General features: G+C 44.0%; 1 protein-coding gene across 1 annotated transcript; it reads right to left on the bottom strand.

The window, feature by feature from the left end:
• Positions 1-1,527: 1,527 nt before the first annotated feature.
• Positions 1,528-12,534, bottom strand: LOC123136292 (DNA repair protein RAD5A). Its single transcript, XM_044555639.1, has 20 exons — positions 11,888-12,534; positions 11,672-11,805; positions 11,444-11,579; positions 10,955-11,008; positions 10,735-10,881; positions 10,500-10,651; positions 10,322-10,406; positions 9,943-10,212; positions 9,604-9,750; positions 8,809-8,964; positions 8,560-8,627; positions 7,477-7,599; positions 7,312-7,411; positions 7,068-7,180; positions 6,615-6,890; positions 6,310-6,510; positions 5,533-5,626; positions 5,342-5,413; positions 4,274-4,372; positions 1,528-2,061 (listed from the first exon to the last, which is right to left on the bottom strand). The coding sequence occupies exons 1-20, from the start codon at positions 12,419-12,421 to the stop codon at positions 1,939-1,941; spliced, it is 3,084 nt and encodes a 1,027-aa protein (XP_044411574.1). The 5' UTR covers positions 12,422-12,534; the 3' UTR covers positions 1,528-1,938.
• Positions 12,535-14,486: the final 1,952 nt, after the last annotated feature.

The following is a 14,486-nucleotide window of genomic DNA, read 5'->3' as shown; positions in this document are numbered from 1 at the left end:
TATATTGAGCACAGTCGAAATGTTTCCTCTGTCGCCGTCATCGGCAAGCCCATGGCCTGCCCCTGCAGCCATCTTATCATCTTCCCCGATCTCCCGATTCTGTCACCTTGTGCAGTCTCTCTCTCTCTCTCCCAATTCTGTCACTTTCTTCTCTCTCCCTCTCTATCTATCTTTCTCGCGCACACACAATCTCTCTCTCTCTCTCTAGATGGATGGTGAGGAATGGGGACGCTTGGGCTCATCAACCATCCACCGTTTCGTCCAGGATAATGCACGCCGCACACACGTACGGTGTACTTGCTAAACCGTATGTGTGCACGAGATCAGGGCACGGATGGGTCGAGACAAAGGGCCGTGCAAAGTGCAAGTGAGCGTACCTCTCGGTTTCACTGCCTCTTGCCATATATTTTCCCTCTTCACTCGTCCTCGTAGGATGCGTGCGATGCTGACAACTCACAACATATGTAGAAAAAAAAGGTTAGTATTATGGATATATGCCTGGAGAACGGAGACCGTGTCGGTGCCCGAACCAGAGGTGTTGTTGATAAAGAACGCACGAAGATTAATCGTTTCAGGGCTGGGCTCTGCTTAGCCGGTTACTTCTCTTTCTCTGATGCAACCAAATTGTCTCATTGTTGTTTTATGGTGTGAGATCTTTTGCACTGTGGAAATATCAGAATATCTGTTTTGTAGGGCTTGTCCCTGTTCCAGAATGCATGTGATTGGAGTTGGCAACATCGGTTACATTCTTAGTACATGTTTCCTAATAAAATGCCTACACATTTCAGACTTTTAACATTGTACCAGCCATCGTTCCTTGAAAGGGCATTTAGTTTAACCTGAGCCATGCAAAACTGGTTCAGCAAGCTAGTCTGAACAATGAACCAGAAAAGAAAGAGGACGCAAGCAGAAACCGCAGAGCTAAGAGCAAGGACTAGAGGAGGGAAAAGATCATGAACAAGCAGATGCAGATGCTATGCTCATGCATGGCAGGTGAACATATTCCAGAGTTGAAGTTGAAGGCAAAAATGCCGGTGCAAAAGACTTGAAGTTGGAGGTCACTACTTTTAATGGTAAATATTTATTTATACAGAACGTTAATGTGATTTGTATTACTGAGCCAAGAGCAATTTTCGATGATTTATCATCTATTCCCTCCATTCACCATTGTAAGATGTTCTAACCTTTGTTGATTCGGATGTTTATAGATGTATTTTTAGTGTGTTTGTTGCATTTATTCTTTTTGAGGAACCTTATGCATTTATTCTTATGATAACTTAAGTGTATGTTTGTGTAACTATGTTAAAAAGAGCATAAGATGCTATATTCATATAGTGTTAAAGCAAGGGCAGTACAAATGTCGGTGGAATATAATTAAACTGCTTTGTAAACAACCCGTACTCGCACAGCATTACTATTTTCACTCACAACACGAATCTTCTTATATTTGCCGGTTATCATGATCACTTTGGAATACTTCCTGCGTGCAGGCAATCTATATATGGAGTAAGTTTTTTGCGCAAGTACTTTACAATGATACTATTATTTTAAACATGGGTTAACAGGTGGGGCCCACCAGGATAATTGAAAAGAAAGTTTTTACACCATCAAGGAACTCCTATATAAAACAAGGATGTAGAATTTTCTTCCTGCCAACTCTCAAAATTCTGATGTCCATGTTCAAATATATACAGAAGTATGTCTACAACAACCCCTCAAAAAGAAAGATATGCCTACAACAACAATTAAACCCCAAAGAAAGAAGCGACATGCGCGGCAATACGGGGATTTCTTACCCCTCGTTTTGAGCATCCTCTTTTCGCTTCTGGGCAAAAAGAATGGCGACTTGTCTCCATATGAGAGTTGTTTGTTAGCTACGGATGCAAACGCCGGGGAGGCCTGTGAGGATCGAATGCTCATGAGCAACCACCGTGTTTCTCAAGAGAAGAGCATCTTCAGTTCTTCTAGACGTGCTGTGCGGAATTCTTGGTCCGTCAATGCTCCGGAAATCATTCGCTGCTTACGAGCCTGTACAGCTTCCATTCTTTCCTCAACAGTACCCTGTGCCATGACAGAAAAATCAGTAACAGTTTGAATGATCAACGATTTCATGCTATGCTGCCAACTGGCTTCATATTCCCAATAAGCCACGTTGGCTTGAAAATTATCTTGCATTCCGAAGTTGGTCAGCAAGATGCTTGCTACGCGGTTGGCGCCTGAGATAAATCACCTTGTTACCCACAGCCAAAGCGCATTCATCCGAGGACGATCGATCCAGGATAACTTCCTGTATGTAAGGAATGTGCTCAAAGCTGCTCACAGTGCAAGATCACCGCTGATGTTCCTCAAGATAGATATCGCCAAGGCTTTTGATTCAGTCGGTTGGGGCTTTTTGCTTGAGGTTCTGGAGGCGATGGGTTTTGGGCAGCGATGGAGAGACATGATTTCTCTCATTTTGTCGTCCTCTTCCTCAAGAGTTTTGCTAAACGGAACGCCTGGACCTCCGTTTGCGCATCAATGTGGGCTGCGACAAGGAGACTCTCTGTCGCCGCTGCTGTTTATCATCGCGATGGAACCGCTCCAACGTTTGCTATCCTTGGCCACGGAAAGAGGCATCCTGTCACCGCTCAAACTGCAGATGGCGAGATTCCGCTCCAGCTTCTACGCGGATGATGCCGCGCTCTTCCTCAACCCCGTGCTGAATGACTTTGTTGCGGTTCAGGCCATTCTCAAGATCTTCGCGGATGCATCGGGCTTAAAAACTAACATACAAAAGTCGGTGGCCTACCCCATCTCCTGCGCCGGCCTTGACTTACTGCCCTTAATGGCCGCCTTTGGCGGACAGCAAGGGACCCTTCCGTGTCAGTACTTGGGGCTGCCTTTGGGGGTGCGTAAGCCAAAGAGGATTGAGATGCAGCCTCTGATTGATAAGATCGCGGGAAAGTTGGCCCCAAGGAAGGGCCGGCTGCTCAACAGAATGGGAAGGTTGATCTACACCAATTCGGTGGTGACGGCTACTGCGACATTCTTTTTGACAGCATTTCAGCCGGATAAGTGGCTGATTAAAAAGGTGGACAAGCTTAGAAAGAATTTCCTCTGGGAGGCGGATAGCACGTCAATAGGCGGGAAAAGTATGGTAAACTGGAAACAAGCTTGCTCCCCAAAGAAATATGGAGGATTGGGCATAAAAAACATCGAGTGTTTCAGCCGAGCCCTCAGATTACGCTGGGAATGGTACAGATGGGAAGAGAGAGATAGACCTTGGAAAGGGACAGATACGCCATGCGATGGTGTTGACAAGCAGCTCTTCTCCAGTTGCACCACGATTTCTCTGGGTGACGGATCTTTGGCAAGCTTTTGGAGGGACAGGTGGTTGAATGGTGAAGCTCCAATGGTTTTGGCACCTGCGGTGTTCAAACTGGTCCGCTTCAAAAAAGTCTTGGTCAAACAAGGAATGCATAATGCTAAATGGATGCAGGGGCTTAACCGGATAAGCAATGCCGAGGAGCTGCGCCAGTTTGTTCAGCTTTGGAACAAGGTTCAAGGGACAACTTTGTCGACGGAGAAAGACACCATCGTTTGGAACCTCACTGCCAATGGCTCATATTCGGCCTGTTCGGCATATGAGGCTCAATTTTTCTCTAGGATTGAGAGGTCATGGTTGGCCAGGGTGTGGACGAGCAAGATGGAAGGAAAAGTGAAGTTCTACTTATGGCTCTTGCTCCAGAACAGAAACTGGACTGCTGACCGCTTGCAAGCAAGAGGCTGGCCTCACAACGATCTCTGCAAGCTATGTGACCAGGAACCTGAAACTGCAAACCACATCGCTCTGCTCTGCTCTTTTGCCAAAGAGGTTTGGTTCCAGTTCCGAGACTCTCACAATGCAATGTTCGCTGTGGCAGATGAGGCGCAGACCGTGGGTGAGTGGTGGGAGAGGCTCTGCTCCGCCAGCAGGTCGAGGGAGCAAAACAGGGTGAATATGACCGTGGCAGCCTACATTGTGTGGAACCTCTGGAAGGAGAGAAATCAACGAGTATTCGAGCATAAAGAGCTGACTGCTATTGCTCTAGCTGGGCTCATCAAGGATGACATCAAGTGCTTAGGGGAGGCAACTAGAGGGATTCACAATGTAGGGCTGTAATTTTTTCTGTCTCCTAATCTTCACGTTGTAATGTGGGATGCGACCTCCACACGATGGTCCATCCGTTTCTGTATGTCTTCTCTTCTATAATGCAAAGGCAGAGCTCCTGCTATTCCCATCAAAAAAAATTACCTTGACAATGAATCTTTTGATAGAAACACTCTTCGTTTGACCAATTCGATGGATGCGCATGACAGCTTGTTCTTCAACAGCAGGATTCCACCAAGGGTCCTAAAGGAAAAAAGGACATATTCAGATGGCACAAAAGGAAATACGGCAAAAATGCCTAGATCAGCAAGTCACTGTAGCATAAAAATAACAGTAATTAGGGTCCCACCCAGGCTATGTGCAAACCCATATAATTAAGGAGATTCACCACCTGAGTGCTGAGAAGTATAATCGACATATTTCTACCTATGCTAACTAAGTAAAAAGTAGTTCAATGTAAGTATACTATCCCAACCACCAGGAGTGTTCAGTCGTGACCATCCATTGATCAAGGGTAAGCTTGGTCATATCAGCACTTACAAAGTCATTCATCACTCTTATACATGAAGGTTCCGAATGCAGTTAAGGAAATCTAGACTAATACAACTACTGAACTACATAAAGAGACCTAGACCTATATTAATACTCCTTAACATTAGAGACTGTGTATCCTAACATCTACAAATCTGTACCGAGTCTCAAGAAAAAAGTGACACAATTTTTCCAGAGCAGTGGCTAAGGCGGAAAACAGAAAAAGGAATTGATTGGCAAGCTTCAATGGTATTATTATTTGCTTCTTATTTGTTTGAAGTGCACATTCCGTATTAACCTCGTAAGTCACTGATAGCCTATGAGTCTATGACCCACTAAGAGGCAACAGTACTAGAAAATGGATCACACAGAATTAACGCTCCATATTAGTGTGATTGCTCCAGAAAATATTCCCATACTCATTAATCATAAATGGCAGCCTTTCATTCAAGATTCATCAACTTCTACAAGAAAGAAGGCATTCCAAAGGAAAACGCTTAACAAATATCAACAGTGAGGATAGGTGTCCAAACAATAGAAACGATTAGAGCAAAAAGGAAATCCAAAATTTTAACCTCCCAGTGAAGGTCTGAAGGATGCCATAGAAAACTACTGAACAAAGCCAACTAGTGAAAAATATTTCCATCTATAAACTTAAGACAAAATTTTGATGAAATATACCATGACAAACGCGTTAGAGGCAGCGGTGAGGTTTATTCCAACACCACCAGCCTTCAGAGACATAAGTAAAACCTGCATAAATCAAATGCACAACGCCTTAATATTTTCTATCGGTATAACAGGCATTTCAATTCATGGAGATAAACTTAAATAAAAAGGAGTGAGATAAAGAAACAGAAAAAAAAACATACCAGAATCCGTTTGTCCTCAGAAAACTCACGGATCACTTTCTCTCTCTGCTGAAGATTTAAGGTCCCATCCAGTCTGGTAAATGAGATGCCATGCCTGCCATGAAAAAGCTCAAAGATGATTAATGAATAAATCACACAATGAAAAAGGAAATTAAAAGACTGCCAAAATCTTGAACACATTAACCAATGAATTCTTCCAAAGGACCATAGCTAAGTACTCCGCAACTGCATGCAGTACAGTAATGCAGATTAGGAAGGAAATTTTAGAAACATGCCATACAACTACTGCCTATGATTGGTTAGTTCGGGAAAATCTCTGACCCTTTCCTGTACTTGGTTGAAACCGCTCGCCAGCCCGATAATTTATAATCCAAATTACAACATCTAAGGGCCAAATTCCATAGCTCTGTACATTGTGCACTAACAGCACAGAAGCAGAGTATTTTGTACAAGAAATGGTTATAGTTCATACTCAGATGAGTCTTTAAAGCGGGAAAGCGCAATGTGCATAACTACAGGGAAACTAGGTTGTCAAGCCCAGATAGATAATTGAAATAAGATCTTTAAATAAAATACATCAGCAGACAAACGCCATGCTGTTGGCCTGCACAAACTTCATAATCTCCAAGTAAAGTAGTAAACAGTAACACCAAGCCAATTCCTTATGAGTTATGACTCAATATTTCCTTTTTTTTAACATGCAAAAGGTATATGTATCTTTTTGTGTTAAAAATATGAAAAGTTCAAGTACAAGAAAATTTGAGAAAAAAAACTTGCCTGGAAAGTGGAATTTCCAGGAGATCTAGAAATGCGGTCCACTGACTAAACACGATACTCTTGGCGCCTGAACTGCGAAGAGATTCTAATTCCTCTAGAAGAAAAGATATCTTCGAAGATTCAACCCAGTTCTTCTCAACATCAATTTGGAAGCGACTGTTAGTTGGAGCAGTAATAAGATCTTGCTTGGTCATCGACTTTCTGTAACAGTACAATCAAATTGATAAGAATGACAATAGGAAGCATGTATGTACAGGAAAATAAAACATGTCGGAGAGACAAATGAAGAGTCAACAATAGAGTACCTACAAACAGGACAAAGACCTGCTGCTGGACTCTGCCAACTAGATAAAATACACTCTCGGCATAATCGATGAGCACAGGGAGTTAACACAGCATCCTCAAAGGCTTCCAGACAAATAGGGCATTCCCCCTCACCTTTCCGCAGCTCTTGGACAACCTCTTCAATGTAAGCCTTAGAGGGAAGGGAAGAAGAATCCCCATTAACATTACTATTACCACCATGCAGGAAACGCTTTGCAAGCTTATTGAGGTCTGCAAACTCCTGTGTATCTCCACGACTGATAAAAATAAAGCTCCGTCATGAAAAAGGACCAATGGTAAATAAATAAATAAAAGGAGAATGCATATGCTGAATGTTAGATGAAACTATTGCTCTGCACGTGGGACCTGATGGTTGCTAATTTGTCAGGCCAAACTAGAAAAATTAAAAACAGGGTTATAGTTCCAAAACTAACCTCATAACAAGAAATGGATGGTCACAACATTGCCTAAGGCGCAATAGCAACTCCAAAATTGAAGCATAATTGTGCAGGACCTTCCCTTGCTCCACAAACTGATCAAATTTCACCTATAAAAACAGCGCATTGTATCAGTTTGTCCTTCTGCACAAACATGTTTCTTGATCAAATTTTACCAGCATAAGCTGTGAATTTGCCTCACTGCATGTGCATGATCCTTCTTAAACTGACAGCACACTACCTTAGATCGTCGAAACAGAGCTTCATAGAAGTCCTTCTCAGACTCTGATAGATCACAATATTTCACTTCAATATTTGCCGGGGGTAGAGTAAGGATTGGTCTGCAAGAAAATAAGGGTGTGAGTTAATGCGCCTTAGAATGCTCCATACCAAAATTTGAGTGTACCTGCCCTCCTTGTCTGTGCTATTTTTAGTTCTCCTCAACATTACTGGCTTTAAAATGGTCTGCACTAGCTTTAAGCCTCTTTCATCACCTTCTTCAAATGGTTTTTGTACAAGTTTATTCCACCTAAATAACATAGGGGCAACAAAAGTTAGCATAGAGGATAGCAATAACCTTTTGAATTTGTTGCACCACAAGGTAATATAGTAAACCCTGATACATCATGGTTTCACATATTTTATTTCCATAAATATAGGAGATGCAGATGAGCGGAACAATAGTGAAGTGCATAGCCATGTTACTACCTCCAGTCCTACATCCTAAATAGAGGTCAATTTTGATATTTATGCAGTTAAACTGCTAAAGCTATGACCGGTAATATGCACAAAATTATTTCAATCTGTCAACATGGAAATGATATTCTGATTATTTTTTCATCGCAAGTACTTCCATAGCTTCCTGGAAAAAAAGATTAATTGTGTCTGTATCAACATATTTTTAATATTCTTAACTGTTCTTAAATAAGATGTTATGAGAGGAAGTAATGAATAAAGACACACATTTGGCAGTGTGTCATGTTTTATTTTTAGAAAGAAGACAGAATCAACGATTGAAACAACAGAAAAAAGAGAGTGGTGGCGGTAACAAATATAAATACTGTGGCGTTGCATCTTGCAGAGATATCATTCTCACAACTAAACTTGGACGAAGACATTATGAAACAAATTAATCATGTAGAGAACATATAAATTGATGTGATGTGATTAACAGGGAACCTGAACTGTCAAAATGACAGAAGCCTTTATTTCCATCCAATCAACTTTTCCATTCTACAACAGTCCAATCAACTTCTATTTGGTCACATGATTTTCAGTTTTGTATGGTTTCTAAAATGGTACTCCCTCAGTAAAGAAATATAAGACATTTTAGATCAGTAGTTTACAGAGGGAGACGTTTTAGATCACTACTGATCTAAAATGCCTTATATTTGTTTACAGAGGAAGTAGTAAATTTTACCAGATCTGCACAAGTATAGCATATAGAACAAAGACTGGCAAATGAAAGCAAATTGATAATAAAACTTACAGGGCCCAGTTTCTCCATGGTTCAACCTTCAGAAACCTAAAAAGGCTGTATAGATCCTCCAAGTTGTTCTGCAGTTAAAGTAGAGCACATAAAACTAAAAGCATAACCGTATAAATCCATGCAGGAAACTAGGGATGAAGACCTTAAAATTTATCTCGCCCAACATACTTTTTTAGCAGGGCCAGCATGTTTGATTCAATGAATAATAACAATGTACCATTAGATCTTCACCTAAGCAGCTAAGCTCACCTGAATTGGTGTACCAGTAAGACACCATCGCCGATCAGCAGTAAGAGCAGCAGCAGCTTGGGATATTAAACTTTTAGATGACTTTATCATGTGCGCCTCATCAAGCACAATTCTAAACCAGTGAACAGAGTAGAGGCCACCATTTTCTGTAAAACTCTAGAAGCAGGTATCCGTAGTTCAGTCAAGAATAGATTGCACAATGAGACACAATATAAAACAACAATAGCAATGAGCTGGCGGCAGTAAATATCTCTCATTTGCATGTCAATTTAATCCATGTGGTTTGCACATTCTTTATACCTATTCATAGACCAATTCTTCTACCAAGCCACATTAAATATTAACAACGCACAGCCATAACGGCTAAACAATATGCACTCGATCATGTGTTTCCTCAAACAAGCACATAAGTGCATGTTATTTTGTGCTAGAGAAATGTCCATGTGATGCCAGTCTTACAGATCGAAACCAAGGCAAAAGACAAAAAAGAAGAAACAAAACAAAACCAAGATGAGAACCAAAACTGTACAGTTACCCACTTACCCTACAGTCAGTGTTCACAGCAGGAACTTAGGAAAGGCAATATTAGTCAGTGTTCATGTATTATTTACAAAACAGGACATGTGTGATAAATACTAAATAGCAATAGATGCCGAATTCCAGCAAGGAGACACAATGGGACAATTATTCAAGCAAGCAGGCTACCACATGGACAGGCTCTATCTTGCAATTCAAAACCAATAGCAGTAGTAATGCGCTGAAAGACACAAGTATCCTACAAGTTATCAGAGTCACCTCGGTTGAAAATTCTGATGCCACGACACCATAGGTGGTCAGGACAATATCATTCTGACCAATAAAGCTTGCTTCCTTTGGTCTGCTTTGGCCATAATGAACATATATATTCAAAGAATTCGGTTTTGTATGAGCTTCAATCTCTGCCTATTATTCAGATATCAGTTTACAGTATTAAAAACATTAGTACTAGCATTGCATCTAAAAATGAACTAACAAAACAAATATAATATGCTAACACAGATTATCTTTCAAGTTTTCGCAAAAAATAAATCTGCATAATTGAAACAGATAGCACAACATAGAAAATAGTATGTGGTGCCACTGTTACAACTATACCTTCCACTGACTCAGTAGTGTCATCGGGCAGATAACTAGATTTCCACCTCCAATCAGTGGGGCCTTAGGTTTCCTGAGCTTGCTAAAAGAAAAAGGGCTAGCTAGATTCTTCACGGAATCAAGGGACTGAATAGGAGTTTCACCCAGCCCACTAGCTTCTCCAGAGATCTGAGTACTATGCTGAGTTGTGACGCATCCTTTGCTAGAATCAGAGAGAAGAAGACCTATCGTCATAATAGTTTTCCCTAGTCCCATCGCATCTGCCAGAATCTGCAATATACAGAATCGGTTAATAGAATTATCACAAAATAAAAGCATAATTGGGATTGTCGACAGGCATGGTAAGGATATATCACTGAAGTATTTATATAATCCTTACCCCTCCTCTAGCAAGCTGTAATGTACTAGGAAATTCAGTGGTGGCATCTCCTGAAAATACATTCAAGTACAAAACAAATTCCCTCCTGAAATAAATGAGTAGGATTATAAAAATTGATTTAATTTTGGAACAATCATAATAAAACGAATTAACACATGCAAATATAAGCCAGCCATACTTGTCTTCAAGCTTATATGCCTCCCAACAAGGGTGAAGGGTTGTAGCTGCATCCTGGGAGCAACTGCCTTTCTCAAGCTGCAGCATCCAATGAAGGGCCTGCTTCTGATAAGGGCGCAGATCGCACTGCAGAGCCTCAGGCGGATCCCTCTCCTTGAGGGATAAATGGAGCATTACTGAAGTCAGGACAGGCCAACTTATGTCTGAAAATGACAAAACTAAGATTGCTGAATTACCTCCAGTGCAGAACTGTCTGAGATTCCAATTATAACATCCAAATCTGAATCTGAAACAGTTCCTTCAGCATGATCATCTTCATTTCCGCTGGAAGATAATTTCACTTTCTCAGATGTCAACTTTGTGGCTGGCTCCCCGTTACTGCTCTGTTCAGGCAGATGTGAGCCCAATAGTTATTATGATAATAGTAGTGTAAAGTACGAGCCAATAATAGTTTACCTTTCTTTCAATTGGTCGCTTTCTGGAATAGAGATCTTCTGGAGTAAATGCAGCCTGTTGTTTATTTACATATAATCAAATGAAAACAGAACTAAAGCATGTGATTCTGGCACAGAACACATAAGTAAGACACTTGCCCAATTTATACAGAACCCCTTGTGCCTTGGGAATTGATGCCTTTATTTGCACCATATATCCCAATTATGTAATATACATGGTTATGAAGTAAGATACACCTCCTTCATACTTCTCAGTTCTACTTTATTGTTCATCCTCCATCAATGATATTTTTTATCAAAGCAGGAGCTTCTAGATGCTAATGATGGCATTTTACAATCCTTTTTCGCTAGAATGAACAAGAGATCATACCATCTTGCAAGCAACCATACCAGCATGCACAGCATTTCATGTAATTATGATCTTGTGAATAACTTTTTCATCTTTTAGCAGTACATCCTTTAGGGACGCAACAAACTGAAGACCGCTCACCTTCATAAAAGGGGTAATCCCGATGACTTTGAAAAGTGCGGGGAGTGGATGGAATGTGGAGTCCTCCGTAGCAGCACGCGTTGCCTTGGGCAGTGACTGCTTTTGATCACGGAACATGGAGCTGTTGATGTATATACTGCAAAATGCACAAGCACACTAAACGCAATGTAAATGAAACAGCATAAATGGGTGCCGTAGAGAGTTCCTTATCGATGAAAATTCAGATACCTAGCAGACAAGAGGACGGTGTCCATGATGCTAAGAACCTCAGGAGCGGATTTGCACAGGGCCTCCACTTTGACCTTCCCCTCCTTGAGAAGGGGTAGCAGACACCGAGCCCACTCGTTGGGGATGCGGCCGACCTAGAAACAAGAAAGCGTTACACCACCATACATTGGGCTGCATCAGAGAATTGGGGGAAGCATTAGTGATGGAGTAATGTACCTCCCCGTGGGTCGGGGTTGAGAAGCGCATAATCTCCGAGGTGCAGGAAGCGAGGGCAAAGCGACCAGGACGGCCCTTGCCCGAGGCGGCTGCGGTCGCGGAGTTGGGGAACGAGAAGGTAACCGGTTCCCCGGCGGCGATGCGCCTGCCCTTGCAGGTGGACAGGCCGGCCATCTCGGCGCTCCCCACCAGCCACCAGTGCTCGCCCCCGCCGGTGGGTGGGGGTTTGGACTTGGGCCTAGGTTTCCCAGTCGCCGCCGCCGGCGGCTTCGGCTGCGCAGGGGTTTTGGGCGGCGGGATCGATTTGCTAGGGGGTTTGGTGGGTTGGACCGGCGGGGGCTGGGGCGGGGGCGACGGCGACGGCGACGGCGGCGGCGGCAGGTTGTGGTGGAGGTCGAGGAGGATGTTGATGGTCTTGGTGGGGTCGTCGCCGGCCATGTGGAGCGCGCGGATGATGTCCATCTCCGGCGTCTCCTCGCCGAGCACCGCGCGCACCGCCGCCACCTGCTCTGCTCTCTCGCCCTTCTTCGCCATCAGCCGCAACTCCGATTTGCTCGCGAAAGTTTCCCGCGAAAGAGGCCCGCCTCGCGCCGCCTATACAGCTTCAGCGGGAAGGGGAACCAAATTGCCGCCTTGACCGACCCTTTTCCCCTTTGCGCTCACTACTTGGCTCCGCGCTTCTCGACGTCGCTACTCTGCGCGGGTCGACCGGCCTGGTGCCAGATCGGTCACTCCCGGAGCCGTCCGATTTAGCACAATAACATCCGTTAGATCGATCTTTTCCTCCCATATAGGTCAACCCTCTCTTCCCCCCCCCCCCCACCCCCGGTTGCGCTCGACGAAAAAGAAGAAAAGGGGGGAATACATCCGTGTCTAGCACGCACGCGCACCGTTCCCTGTGTCTCCAGTCACGGCTGAAACACCCCTCCACTCGCGTGCAGCACCATCGCTCCTCGTCACGGACATCACTATCGCATCCCTCGTTCGTGTTCGACTGGTTTCAACATCTCCGTCTACCGGTTCCTGCTCATGGCGCCCACGGTACTATCATCGACGATGGCTAATTCCAGCATCACCGCCACCAAGCCACACAACGCCGCCACACGCATCCCTATGGTTGGTCCGCTCATGGAACTATGGTTCGGCACTCGCGACAGCTTCTCAGTTTGTTGGATGCAGCTTCTCAATCAGGTGATTCCGACCCCCCCCCTCCCCGGGTCACAGAAAATCAGTTCGTCCGTGAACTTTACCTTTGGCCTTGTGACTTGCGTTCCAGCATTGTCACTCATCGATTCCAGCATCTTCGTTTTGGCCGGTTGCAGCATCTCGCGCGCCTGCCGCTGCTCACCAGGTGTCGTTCCAGCATTTGCGTTTGGTCGGTTCGAGCATCGTCGTTGGCCAGTTGCAACATGCCGTGTGCCCTTGTCGCTAGCTCACCTTGCATCGTTCCAGCAACACCGCTCATCGGTTTCAGCATCGTCGTTGGCCTGTTGTAGCAGTGCCCCTTCGCTGGCTCCAACATGCGTCTATGACACCCCTAGATATTAGTCATGGCATTATCCTAATTACTGTGACATGTCATGATGATTATAGTTAAATTGCAATTAAGAATTAATCCAAAACTCATATTCAAATTCAAATTGCAAGTCAAATTATTATTTCTTCAAACAGTAAAACAAAATTGTTTCGTAATATTGCGAATATTCCATAAGTAATTATGTTAAGGAAAACAACATCACCTAAATTACCAAAATGACCCTATAAATTATAACAATGGATCAGCAGCACTTATATTACCCATTTCAAAATAAACAAGTATTTTGGCATTTCAAAATGATTTGAAACTTTGTTTGCAGTTCCATTATATGACCTAATATTTTTGTGCCAAATGCCATGTTAAACAAAAACCATTTGCTATGAATAAAATTACAAAACAGAAAAGATTAAAAGAAATGGAAAATAATAAAGAAGAAGGGCTAAGCATACCTGTTCACATGGGCCTCTAGGGCACAGGAGAGGCCCAGCCCACCAGCGCCCCTTCTTCAACCCATGTTCATCAGGGCCGCGTTGGCCGCGCGCGCTGCGTCCGCGCCCCGGATCACCACGTGTTGGCCATCGCGCGGCCTCCCCGTCGTCTTCCCGCGCGTATAAGGTCATGTCGCCCCTATCAAACCTTAACCCGCTCATTCTTCCCTCTCACGCCGCCTTATTCCTCCCGTCGCACTGCCGAGCAGTCATCGCCATGGTCGTCGTCATTGTCGCGACCACCGAGCTCCCCTGGGGCTAGCTACGTGTCTGGGCGCTCCGTCTCCTCCCTCTACGTTAGCTATGTCATTGGATTAAAGCCGGGAGCCCCTGCAACGCTGCCTCGTTGACGTCTTCTTCCTTTGCACCTACTTCCTCAAATTCAGTGACTCTACTGCTCGTAAACTCTCATCGGGCCACCGTGTGCTTCCTAGGTGAGCTCCTCGTCGATTTCCCTCTGTTTCCCACTTCGGCCGCGCCTGCCAGGGCCGTTGCTGCTCGGGGTCGTGCCCTAGCCGCGTCCCACACCCGCCCACGCCTGCGACGAATGGCTCCCACCGCGCTCACCTGCCAC

The sequence above is a fragment of the Triticum aestivum genome, chromosome 6B (genome assembly GCF_018294505.1).
Source record: "Triticum aestivum cultivar Chinese Spring chromosome 6B, IWGSC CS RefSeq v2.1, whole genome shotgun sequence".
Classification (NCBI taxonomy): domain Eukaryota; kingdom Viridiplantae; phylum Streptophyta; class Magnoliopsida; order Poales; family Poaceae; genus Triticum; species Triticum aestivum.
This window is presented reverse-complemented; position numbering and strand designations above follow the sequence as displayed.

Excerpts from the sequence above, each read along its gene's own strand:
- LOC123136292 (XM_044555639.1), bottom strand. The coding sequence starts at position 12,421 with ATGGCGAAGAAGGGCGAGAGAGCAGAGCAGGTGGCGGCGGTGCGCGCG. Across the intron at positions 10,652-10,734 it reads CAGACAGTTCTGCACTGGAG|GAGAGGGATCCGCCTGAGGC; the intron begins GTAATTCAGCAA and ends TTATCCCTCAAG. Across the intron at positions 9,751-9,942 it reads CACTACTGAGTCAGTGGAAG|GCAGAGATTGAAGCTCATAC; the intron begins GTATAGTTGTAA and ends TCTGAATAATAG.